This window comes from Cricetulus griseus, chromosome 9 (genome assembly GCF_003668045.3).
Source record: "Cricetulus griseus strain 17A/GY chromosome 9, alternate assembly CriGri-PICRH-1.0, whole genome shotgun sequence".
Taxonomy (NCBI): Eukaryota; Metazoa; Chordata; class Mammalia; order Rodentia; family Cricetidae; genus Cricetulus; species Cricetulus griseus.
Genome location: NC_048602.1, coordinates 23,858,778 through 23,872,378, shown reverse-complemented (window position 1 = coordinate 23,872,378; position 13,601 = coordinate 23,858,778). Strand labels below are relative to the sequence as shown.

Genomic DNA, 13,601 nt, shown 5'->3' with positions numbered 1-13,601 from the left:
AAGAATGGAGATACCATAATAGAGGGAGACATTTTAGATTTAAAGAGAAATTGGGCACTAGGGAAATGTCTGGAGATCTACAAAGATGACACCAGCTAACTATCTAAGCAACAGAGGAGAGGCTACCTTAAATGCCCTCCCCTGATAATGAGATTGATGACTGACTTATATGCCATCCTATAGCCTTCATCCATCAGCTGGTGGAAGTAGAAGCAGACACCCACAAATAATCACCAAAATGAACTGGAACCCAGATGCAGAGAAAGACGAGTGATCATAGAGCTTGCAGTGTCCCTTCTGCTTCTATTGTATGGAACAATTTGAGGAGTACTGGTATCAGCTCTTGTTTGAATTTGTGGTAGAATTCTGCAGTGAAGCCATCTGGCCCTGGGCTTTTTTTTTTTTTTTTTTGGCTGGAAGTCTTTTGCTGGCTGCTTCTATTTCATTAGGGGTTATAGGTCGATTTAAACTGCTTATCTCTTCTTGGTTTAATTTTGTTAAGTGATATCTATCCAAGAAACTGTCCATTTCTTTTAGATTTTCGAATTTTGTGGAGTACAGGTTTTCAAAGTATGACCTGATGATACTCTGGTTTCCTTAGTGTCTGTTGTTATATCCCCCTCTTTGTTTCTGATTTTGTTAATTAGCATGCTCTCTCTCTCTCTGCTTTTTGGTTAGTTTGGATAGAGGTTTGTCTATCTTGTTGATCTTCTCAAAGAACCAACTGTTTGTTTCATTGATATTCTGTAATGTTTTCTGAGTTTCTACTTTATTAATTTCAGCCCTCAGTTTGATTATTTCCTGGGGTCTTTCCATCTCCTCTTGTCACCCGGTGGTGTGTGTGCCAAGACTTCAATGTGTCCAGCTCTGGATGGTCTTGCCTCTCCTGGTAGTCTCCTCACACGGTAGTTGTCAGGCCAGTGGACGAGGGGGAGGAAGTGTAAATATTTTCTTAAAAGGAAAAATAATCTAATTATTCAGTGCTTCATGACTTCTCTAATCTGCAACTATTTAATGAAGTTCATATTTTGGTGAACCTGCAATAAAAAATTACCTCCTTGCTACTTTATAAGTTTGCCACTGTCGTGACTGGTTGTATAGATTATCTGATAAGCTGGTTATATGGCATATAACCCCTTTTCAGTTTTCCACCCACAATTTGAGAACTTATGATTTAGATCATTAAACTTTAAAATATTGTCTAAAAAGACTGACTTCTTTATTGTGACTTATAGCAAATGGAATAGTGATTAATAGTTAATGTGTAAAATATTAAATTTTAGATGCTTATTGTTTATGTTTGTGTATACATGTGTATCTGTGTGTACTTGCATGTATGTGTCGATGGAAGCCTAGAGAACCTGTAGGACACCATAGAGCCTGATTCACAGGCAGTTTTGAGCCACACGATATATGAGCAGTAGTTTGAACTCTGGTCTTCTGAAGAGTAGGGAGCATTTTGAACTACAGAGTTTTCTTTCCATCCCCCTCTTTGAAGGAATACAGTTCAAATCTTAGGTCTGATACCTGGAACTTAGAATTTTTTAGAACACATTTGCAAAAGTATGGATTCCTGATTTTAACTTTGGGGATTCTAGGTATTATCTTCTTGCTTCCCACTTTCTGCACTGTGATGTTTGTGTCTTGTAGGGTCACAGCGTGGCCTACAGTTCAGGTGGATGTTAGCTGCACTGAGAATGACAAGCGAGGACCTGTCACAAGCATCACTCCCAGCCAGAACTGTAAGAGAATCAGATCTCTTCAGTTTCGATCTCTAACACTCTGAGACAGCCATTAAAGAACCTTTCGTGTTTTCAAAAATGCTTAGCGTTTATTGAATGTCTTTGCTATCTAAATATTGCAAAGTGCTGAGGAGAAGTGTGAAGAGGCAGGGGGCAGGCCACTGTGAGGGAACAACCCTGGAATCGGCTTCCAGTATCAGCTGTGCAACATGGAACACTGTAAGGAGCAGAAATAGGATGAAGGAAAAGCCATTGTTTCCAGATCAATTCTCGCTGTTCCACACCAGACGAACACCCCTCTTCTTGCTTTCCTCTTTGATCCAGGGATAATGCAAAATATCCAGGGTGTTTTTCTTTTCCACTTCCTGCAGTATTTTCTGTGATTCCTCACAAAATGCAGATTTGTCCAATCTGGAGTGAAAAAGAACCAATTCTGTTTATTTTTATTATGTTTATTAATTTGTGTGTGTTCATACAGGCGCACGCTACAGTGCACATGTGAAGGTCAGAAGACGGTTCATAGGAGTCCATCCTCCACGCTCTACCATGTGGGTCCCAGGTGTCAGGCTGGGGAACAAGTGCCTCCACCCACTGAACCATTTCACCATGCCAAGTTTTGTTGGCAATCATTTGCCTCTATTTACCCCTATGACTACCTCTCTCGTCACCTTTCCATAAGAATGAATGAGAGGTATGTACCAAGTGTGAAGAGAAGGCATGATTGATTCTCTTGGAAACCACATGTGTATACCTGAATATGTCAATACTGCCTCAACCATACCGTTCTTACCACAATTGACAACTCTGTCCTCACACCCCAGTACTCAACCTCTCATTCTCGCCTGCACATTACTCTTTTAGGGACCCAGTAGAGAATCCAAGTCAATAGGGAAGAGGCGTGAACCATTTTTCTCACAGAAGGTTCCTGCAAGCAGCTTTGCAGGCACTCCTCTAATCGGCCTGCACATATGGAGTAAGTTCTCTAGGCTGGGGCTGAATGTGGATGCATAATGTATGTGGGAGGCAGTGTTTTGTAAGTAGAATGGTAGTGTTGGTTGGGTGGTTGTGGTTTCCCAGGAGAGAAATGCCCGATCATGTTGTCCCCAGTGGTATAATACTGGCATGGTAGTTGTAGGAGTAGCCAATCCTTTTTGATTAGATTATGATGCCTGCACCACAGGGGAGATTTAAGATATGCTTCTGTAAACTCTGTCAAAATCCGATGGCTAATGAGGAGATCATAGGCCCCAGCAGGAAACCTACTGTTGTTCTCTTAAATGGGCATGCTGCCAAACTGCTTTCAAGATATTTACATTTATACACATAGATTTGTGCTTCTCAAAACTTTTGTCAAAGAACCTGTTTTTCCTCTCTGGATAGTGGTTAATACAGAGATTCCCAACTGGTGGAAATTACTGAAAGCAAGTAACTATGAGTACTGTCTCATCATGAATGAAGGATCAGATCAACTTGAAGAGCTTGGAGGTGGGAAGGAGCACCATGAAATACTGTCTTTTAGACATGGTGATTAGCTGATGCTGAGATTGCTGGAAGAAGACCTGCATTCAAAATGCCAACATGGATGGGGGAGGAAACCCGAGATATACCCCTCGCTGAGGAACTATTAGTAGGTGATGGCTGGTGAGTGAGAATGACTTTTAAGATTTGGCTGTTGGTATTTTGCCCATGCTCCAACAGATGACCCTATACCCATAGGCACATGGTCAAAAGGACTTAGAGTCAGGGGGTTATTAATTGTGATTAGAAGTTACTGGGGGGTTGTTTGTTAGTGGCGATTAGAGTATGATCAAAACATGTTGTATATATGTATGAAAATTTCAAAGAATAAATAAAATTTTTTGTTAAAATTAACTTCTGGGCTGGAGAGGTGGCCAGTGGTTAAGAGCACTGGATGCTGATGAAGATTTCTGGGATTCAACTACAAAAGCTCAGAGGCGACCTCAGAACTATTGTAACGCCAACACAAGGGATCTGATGCCCTCTTCTGGCCTTTGCAGGCAATGTGCAGCCATATAGTGTATAAAATTTCATTCACAGAAAACAATCATATGCAAAAACTTTAAGATTAATTTGGTATTGAAAACGTGTTTTACCTTGAGAGGCCATTTAAATGACTTACACAAAGTATGCTATGTATGTGAACTAATATTTACAATTTCTTTTACCTTTTCTTGTTTTTTTTTTCTAAATGTCATATGATACCCATATATTGTGTGTGTGTGTGTGTGTGTGTGTGTGTGTGTCTTATAGCTTAGGGTCAGTATATTTGAGAGAACATTTTTTTCCATTCTGAGATTAGGTGACCCTTTTTGCTATGCTTCTAAGTCCACTCATTTTCTACAAATATTGTGATTTCACTTACTTTAGAGCTGAATAATATTTGTTTTTGGTAAGCCAAGTTTTTTTTAAAGATGTCAGATGATATTTGGAGTAATCACCCCTACATGTGGTACTCAAGAATGGATAGAAATCCATGGATGGTCTTCAATGTCCTAGATTACAAAGGTGGTCCTTCACTACAGAACTCCACCACCCATGGTCAATGGGCTGAGCTTGAGCAAACCAGCACAGAAGAGCTTACTCTGAAGTCACTCCCAGTCCTGGGAGACAGTGAGTACTCACCCCAGCACCTTCAAGTTACAGTCTTTGTGATTCAAAGCTTCACACAGGAGCTTCAGACCATCTCGGTCAAAGGTCATCCTGTCCAGATTCAGCATGGTCAGTGTTTTGCATGTGGTGAGAACCAAGGCTAGGTCTGCACAAGAGCCAGTGGTAAACTCACACATGTCTAACCTGTGACAGGGAAAATACCAGAAAAGGAATGTGGCAGGCTTCAGAGCAAAGAAATTGCTAGCTCCAAATGTCGACATTAAGCAAAACATTAACCGAACCCTGGTCTCATGGAACAGTATTTATAACTGAGAATTTCATGCGTGTAAACAATGTGTCTTCATTGCATCTGTCTACTCTGAACACTTCCAACTCCTCCCAGAGCTCCTTATTCCAAACCCCAAACAGCTTCATCATCTTTCACACCCACTAAGTTAGTGATTCTCAACCTGGAGGTTACCACCCCTTTGGGGTCAGGTGACCCCTTCACAGGGGTCACGTATCAGACATCCTGCCCATCAGATATTTACATCGTGATTCATGAGCAAAATTGTAGTTCTGAAGGAGCAACAAAAATTATCTTATAGATGGGGGCCACTACAACGTGCGGAACTGTATTGACAGGGTCACAGCTCTAGGGTGGTTGAGGACCCCTGCACTAAGCTCAATTATCGTTGCTTGAGTTTAGGCTAGTCCACTGGAGCACAGGTAACCAGGCAAACATCTCTGAATAAAATTGACTCTCCTTTCCCCAGCAGTCGTCAGCTGCAGAGAGCTGCTCAGCTAGGGCTGGGGCTTGAGTGCCTCTGCCATTCATCCCGGGATTTTCACTGGCTTGGCTCATGCCAGGTACTGTAAATTGGTAAAGACCCTCTGGCTGTGCAAGTCATAGGACCTAAGGGAGAACCCATTAACTATTGCTTTGCTTAGGGGACATAACAAAACTACCTTCTAAAATCAGTGATTCTTAACCTTCCTAATGCTGTGAACATTTAATACGGGTCTTCACGTTGTAGTGACACCTCCACCACAAAATTTTCATTGCTACTTTATAACCGTAATTTTGCTGCTTTTATGAATCATGATCTAAAGATCTGTGTTTTCTGATGGTCCTACGAGACTCCTGTGAAAGGGTCATTTGACACCCCTCCCAAAGCGGTCTTGACCCTCAGACTGAGAACCATAGTTCTAAATGAATAGCATAATTCCTAGATTAGTTCCGTTTTCAAGCCTCATGAGAGAAGCGTTTGTTTGTTATGGACTGATTAATACAGAGACGCACAGCTGGTCCATATTCTGATAGCGACTACAAAGGTCTCAGCCTCAAATGGAACATCTATATCACCCCTTCAGCCAAGACTCAAAACCATCACAGAAGAGGGTACAGGAAGACTAGAAGAACCAGATAATGTGATGGGAAGAAACATGGCAGGGCCATTATTCTCAAACCCAGAGCAACTGTTGTTGTCTGTGCAAGACCTGTACATTAATATTTTCCTCAAAACATGAGCTGAGGCTAGGTGGAGTTCTCCTTAATCCTATTGTCTTAGTTGGGGTTTCTATAGCTGTGAAGAGACATCATGACATAGTAATTCTTATAAAGGAAAACATTTAATTGGGTGGCTTTTGTTCAGTTCAGAGGTCCAGTCTGTTATTATCATGGGGAGACATGGTGGCATGCAGGGATAGCAGCTGGAGAAAGCAGCTGAGGGCTCTTACATCTTGACCCACAGGCAAAAGGAAGTGGTCTGAACACACTAGGTGTGGCTTGAACATATATGACACCTCAAAACCCATCTCTCTAATGATACTTCCTCCAAGAAGACCACACCTACTACAGGAAGGTCACCCAACGTAATGGTGCTACTCCCTTTGGGGACCATTTTGTCATAAACCACAATACCCATTAACCTTCTCTATTTTCCTATTGAGTCATGAACCCTTCCCACTATGACAGTAGTAACTCACCCAAGACACCGCAATTTACACTCAGGGTTACTCAGAGCTTCACATAACTGTCTGACGCCTGTGTCTTGTATGTTATTGTTGCCCAGTTTCAGTGTTTTTAGCTTTTGATTGTGAGTAAGGACAGCAGAGATCTCCTCACAGCAGTCTGAAGTGAGATAGCAACCAGACAACCTGGGAAAACATGCATGCAAGCATACCGATTTATTAGGAGGTATCCTTTGGTTTTGAATTATTCTCAATTTTTTAGAACTTTGTGCCGGGTGTTGGTGGCACACGCCTTTAATCCCAGCACTCTGGAGGCAGAGGCAGGCAGATCTCTGTGAGTTTGAGGCCAGCCTGGTCTCCAGAGTGAGCGCCAGGATAGGCTCCTAAACTACACAGAGAAACCCTGTCTCAAAAAACCAAAAAAAAAAAAAAAACTTCGTATGAGCCCTGCATAATACATCCCTCAATCTCAACTCCAATTTCTCCCAGTTTCCCCAAATAATTTCTTATTTATTATTGTTTTATATAAATATATACATGTATGTGTAAGGATAACTCTTTCCACCAGCCACCCGAGCCCCACCACTACATTAGGACCCCCAAAATAACACATACAAGTCTTATATTAGTTACAATACTGCTGGCCAGTGACTAAGATTTCTTATATGCTAGCTCTGTCTTAAGTATCAACCATAACTATTAATCTAAATATTATATAAAGACTTATCAAGGACGCTGGCCTTATGCGTCCTCTCTTGCTGATGATCACATGGCAACTCCTGTCCTTACTACCTTTCCCGGAATCCTACTCAACTCCTAGCCCCACCTATGTTGCTTTCCTATTGGCTAACAGTGCTTAATTGATCTACCAATAAGGCAAAAAAGGACTTCCCCCATCACATATGCATCTATAAATATGTGTGTGTGTTCATGCAATCACTCATGTACATGAATATATAAGCTGAGCCCATTTAGACTTGCTTGTAAGTACCATGTGTCCAGTGATGGTATAACCCTATAGATCTTCTCTGTGGAGGAGACCCATTCTCCCTCTCAGCAGCCATCCCTTAACCATCTTTTATTTTTGATACAGGGTCTCATGTCCTAGTCTGGCATCAGATTCATTACATAGCTGAGGATGACCTTGAACTTCTGCCCCTCCTACACTGGAGATTCAATCTCAGGGCTCTGTGTATGCCAAGTCAGCAACCTACCAACTGGCCTTCATCCCTAGGCCATGAGATTCCATCTTAACAGTCTGGTGTATTGCCATTTGTTTGTGTGAACCAGAAATGCCCAAGATTTCTGAAATACTGAGGATGCTTCTCCATCTGCTGTACTCTGCTCCATGCTGGCTCACTGCAATCCTTCTGCCTTGATTTCTTCATCTGCTGCTCCTACTCTCACTCACCCTGGTGAAATTACAGATGCCCTGAAAATAAGTGGGGCTACCTTATCCCTGATTTCAGATTTCTGTGCAGATGTCATCATGTGGCGAACTCCTGCTGGTATTTAACATAACATGTCCTCAAACCCTGCTGAAGCCTCAAGCTCATGGTTCCCCATGGCACTTCCAATAATGGTTAAGAGAGAGGTTGGGGCCCTTTCCGTGGACTCACCGCAGACCAGGTGAGCCACCCCCTGCTTTTACCCAATTCTTGTCCTAAGCGCCATCCACCCAGATCCCTCCAGGCTCGTCCCTGCTTGAAACAGACACGCCCAGGCAGGGTGGAGCTTCCTGAATCTGGCTTGGTTCAGGACACTCTTCCTTCCCTTTCCGTGGACTCACCGCAGACCAGGTGAGCCACCCCCTGCTTTTACCCAATTCTTGTCCTAAGCGCCATCCACCCAGATCCCTCCAGGCTCGTCCCTGCTTGAAACAGACACGTCCAGGCAGGGAGGAGCTCCCCGAATCTGGGTACAGGCCACTCTTCATTCCATTCCCGGCGACCGATCCACCAAGAGGCCTAACGCCATCAGAGTGAGGAGGCTACGAGGAGAGGCAAAACCATCCAGAGCTTCGGACATTGAATTCCTGGCCCACACACACTACAGAGTAACAAGAGGAGATAGAGAGATCCTACCTGCACTCACTGGAAAAAGATATGGGAAGAAGACAGAATAAGAACCCGCTCAACAACAGAAAGACCAATATGACACCACCAGAATCTAGGGACTCCACTCCAGCAAGATCTGAAAAGCCCAACACAGTGCATGAAGAAGAGATGGACCTCAAAAATTATCTGAGCAAGATGATAGAGACCTTCAAAGAGGAAACAAGAAAATCCCTTAAAGAAATAGAAGAAAAAGTAAGCAAAAAATTACACGATATGGAGGAAAAGACAAACCAAAATATTCAAGAAATAAACAAATCTCTTAAAGAAGCTAAAGAAACCCAAGATAAAACAACCAAACAAGTGAAGGAAGCTCTTGAAACAGTTCAAAACATGAAAGCTGAATTAGACACATTAAAGAAAACACAGAATGAGGCGATGCTGGAAATGGAAAGGTTGGATAAACGATCAGGATCTAAAGATGTGAGTATAACTAATAGAATTCAAGAGACAGAAGAGAGAATCTCAGCTATTGAAGACTCGCTAGAGGATATACATTCATCAACCAAAGAAAACCTCAAGACCAACAAATCCCTAACACAAAATATACAGGAAATATGGGACACCGTGAAAAGACCAAACCTAAGAATAATAGGTGTAGAAGAAGGTGAAGAAACACTGCTCAAAGGTACAGAAAACATATTCAACAAAATCATAGAAGAAAACTTCCCCAACCTACAGAAAGATATGCCTATGAAAGTACAAGAAGCTTATAGGACACCAAACAGACTGGACCACAAAAAGAAGTCCCCCCGACACATAATAAAAAACTCCAAATCTACAGAATAAAGAAAAAATATTAAGAGCTGCAAAGGAAAAAGGCCAAGTAACATATAAAGGCAAACCAATCAGAATCACACCCGACTTCTCAATGGAAACTCTGAAAGCCAGAAGGTCTTGGATAGATACACTACAAGCACTAAGGGAGCATGGATGTCAACCCAGACTACTGTACCCAGAAAAACTTTCAATCACTATAGATGGAGAAAACAAGATTTTCCATGACAAAAACAGATTTAAACAATACATATCCACAAATCCAGCACTACAGAAGGTTCTGGAAGGAAAACTCCAACTCAAGGAACATAACTACATGCACAAAAACACAGGCAATAGATAATCTAATATTGCCAAACACAAAAAGAAGCAGGAGAGCAAAATCCACACACAATGACACCACCAACAATAAATCCAAACCAAACAAGAACCAACGAACAATGGACATTAATATCCCTAAATGTCAATGGCCTTAACTTACCCGTAAAAAGATATAGGCTAACAGAATGGATACGAAGACAGAATCCATCTTTCTGCTGTTTACAAGAAACACACCTCAACTTCAAAGACAGGCGATACCTCAGAGTAAAAGGATGGGAAAAGATTTTCCAATCAAATGGCCTCAAGAAACAAGCAGGTGTAGCAATCCTAATATCTAACAAAATGGACTTTAAACTAAAATCAAAAGAGATGAAGAAGGGCATTTCATACTCATCACAGGAAAAGTCCATCAAGATGAAATCTCAATCCTGAACATCTATGCTCCAAATACGAAGGCACCCACATTTGTGAAAGAAACATTACTAAAGCTCAAACCACACATAAAACCACACACACTTATAGTAGGAGACTTCAACACCCCCCTTACACCACTAGACAGGACCACCAGACAAAAACTTAACAAAGAAACAGAGGATCTGAAAGAAGTCATGGCCCAACTGGGGTTAACGGATATCTATAGAGCATTCCATCCAAACTCAAAAGAATATACCTTCTTCTCAGCACCACATGGCACCTTCTCCAAAATTGACCACATAGTAGGCAACAAAGCAAACCTCCACAATTACAAAAGAATTGAAATAACCCCCTGTATCTTATCAGACCACCATGCATTAAAGCTAGAATTCAGCAACAATACAAATGGCAGGAAACCTGCAAACTTTTGGAAAATGAATAACACCCAATTGCACCATTCCTGGGTTGAGGAAGAAATAAAAAAACAAATTAAAGACTTCCTAGATTCTAATGAAAATGCAGACACAACATACCCAAATTTATGGGACACTCTGAAAGCAGTCCTAAGAGGGAAGTTCATAGCACTAAGTGCCCACATGAAGAAACTAGAAAAAAGTCACATTAGAGAACTGACAGAACAACTGAAAACACTAGAGCAAAAAGAAGCAAACTCACCAAGGAGGAGTAGACGCCAGGAAATAATCAACCTGAGAGCTGAAATCAATAAAGTAGAAACTAGGAAAACATTACAAAGAATCAATGAAACAAAGAGTTGGTTCTTTGAGAAGATCAACAAGATAGACAAACCTCTAGCCAAACTAACCAAAAGGCAGAGAGAGAGCACACTAATTAACAAAATCAGAAACGAAAAGGGGGATATAACAACGGACACTGTGGAAATCCAGAGAATCTTTAGGTCATACTTTGAAAATCTGTACTCCACAAAATTCGAAAATCTAATGGAAATGGACAGTTTCCTGGATAAATATCACTTACCAAAATTAAATCAAGATCAGATAAACAATTTAAATCGACCCATAACCCCTAATGAAATAGAAGCAGTCATCAAAAGCCTCCCAACCAAAAAAAGCCCAGGACCAGATGGCTTCACTGCAGAATTCTACCAGAAATTCAAACAAGAGCTGATACCAATACTCCTCAAACTGTTCCGCACAATAGAAGCAGATGGGATATTGCCAAACTCCTTCTATGAGGCTACAATCACTTTGATACCCAAGCCACACAAAGATAAGAATAAGAAAGAGAACTACAGACCAATATCTCTCATGAACATTGATGCTAAAATACTCAATAAAATATTGGCTAATCGAATCCAAGAACATATCAGAAAAATCATCCACCACGATCAAGTGGGCTTCATCCCAGGGATGCAAGGATGGTTCAATATACGAAAAACCATCAATGTAATCCACCATATAAACAAACTGAAAAAGAAAAACCACATGATCATCTCACTAGATGCTGAAAAGGCCTTTGACAAAATCCAACATCCCTTCATGATAAAGATCTTGGAGAGAACAGGAATAACAGGAACATATCTAAACATGATAAATGCGATATACACCAAACCAATAGCCAACATCAAACTAAATGGAGAGAAACTCAAAGCATTTCCTCTAAAATCAGGAACAAGACAAGGATGTCCACTCTCTCCATATCTCTTCAATATTGTTCTTGAAGTTCTAGCTAGAGCAATAAGACAAGAACAGGATATCAAAGGGATACAAATTGGAAAGGACGAAGTCAAACTTTCACTATTTGCAGATGACATGATAGTCTACATAAGTGACCCGAAAAACTCTACCAGGAAACTCCTACAGCTGATAAACACCTTCAGCAAGGTAGCAGGATACAAAATTAACTCAAATAAATCTGTAGCCCTACTGTATACAGATGATAAACTCAATGAGAAAGAAATCATGGAAACATCACCTTTCACAATATCCACAAGCAACATTAAATATCTGGGGGTAACACTAACCAAAAAAGTGAAAGACCTGTACAATAAGAACTTTGAGACTTTAAAGAAAGAAATTAAAGAAGATACCAGAAAGTGGAAAGATCTCCCATGCTCTTGGATAGGCAGAATTAACATAGTAAAAATGGCAATCCTACCAAAAGCAATCTACAGATTCAAAGCAATCCCCATCAAAATCCCAACACAGTTTTTCACAGACATTGAAAGAACAATACTCAACTTTATATGGAAAAATAAAAAAACCAGGAAAGCCAAAACAACTCTTAACAATAAAGGATCTTCTGGAGGCATCACCATCCCTGACTTCAAGCTCTACTATAGAGCCATAGTTGTGAAAACAGCTTGGTATTGGCACAAGAATAGACAGATAGACCAATGGAATCAAATTGAAGACCCATATATTAACCCACGCACCTACGAACACCTTATTTTTGACAAAGGTGCTAAATCTATGCAATGGAAAAAAGATAGCATCTTCAATAATTGGCACAATTGGATTCGGACATGCAGAAAATTGCAGATAGATCCATACCTGTCACCATGCACAAAACTTAAGTGAAAATGGATCAAAGATCTCAGCATAAATCCAGCCACACTGAATCTTCTAGAAGAGAAAGTGGAATGGAACCCTTGAACAAATTGGCACAGGAGACGGCTTCCTGAACATTATGCCAGGAGCACAGACATTGAGGTCTGCAATTAATAAATGGGACCTCCTGAAACTGAGAAGCTTCTGTATGGCAAAGGAAACAGTCAGTAGGACAAAATGACCACCCACAGAATGGGAAAAGATCTTCACCGATCCCACATCTGACAGAAGACTGATTTCCAAAATATATAAGGAGCTCAAGAAGCTAGCCACCAAAACACCAAACATTGAAATTAAAAAGTGAGGTGCAGAACTAAATAGGGAATTCTCAACAGAGGAATCTGAAATGGCTGAAAGATACTTAAGAAAGTGCTCAAAATCATTGGCCATCAGAGAAATGCAACTCAAAACAACTCTGAGATACTACCTCACACCTGTCAGAATGGCTAAAATCAAAAATACCAATGACAACCTATGCTGGAGAGGTTGTGGAGAAGAAAGAACACTCCTCCATTGCTGGTGGGAGAGTGAACTTGTAAGACCACTTTGGAAATCAGTATGGTGGTTCAGAAAATGGGAATCAGTCTACCTCAAGATCCAGCCATTCCTCTCTTGGGTATATACCCAAATACTGCATGTCCATACAACAAGGACATATGTTCAACCATGTTCATAGCAGCATTGTTTGTCATAGCCAGAACCTGGAAGCTACATAGATTCCCCTCAACTGAAGAATGGATAGAGAAAATGTGGTACATTTATACAATGGAGTTCTACTCAGCAGAAAAATGCAATGGAATCTTGAAATTCGCAGGCAAATGGATGGAACTAGAAGAAGCCATCCTGAGTGAGGTAACCCAATCACAAAAAGACAAACATGGTATGTACTCACTCATATATGATTTTTAGACATAGAGCAAATGTTTACCAGCCTATAATCCTCTACCCCAAGGAAACTAGAAATCATGAATGACTCTAAGGGATAAATGGACCCCAGGAATGGGAAAAGGCATGAACTCCCGAGCTAATTGAGAGCATGAGGGTAGGGGAGTGGGTGCTGG

At 41.0% G+C, this 13,601-nt stretch overlaps 1 protein-coding gene across 2 annotated transcripts in view; it reads right to left on the bottom strand.

Annotated features, from left to right (window-relative positions):
• Positions 1-2,005: 2,005 nt before the first annotated feature.
• The window catches only part of LOC100770646 (NACHT, LRR and PYD domains-containing protein 9A), a 36,070-nt gene continuing 24,474 nt past the window's right edge, over positions 2,006-13,601 (bottom strand). For both annotated transcript variants that reach the window (XM_035449556.1, XM_035449557.1), the window contains one exon: positions 2,006-2,153. In XM_035449556.1, coding sequence (XP_035305447.1) covers positions 2,006-2,153 — 148 coding nt within the window. The remainder of the gene's footprint in view (positions 2,154-13,601) is intronic.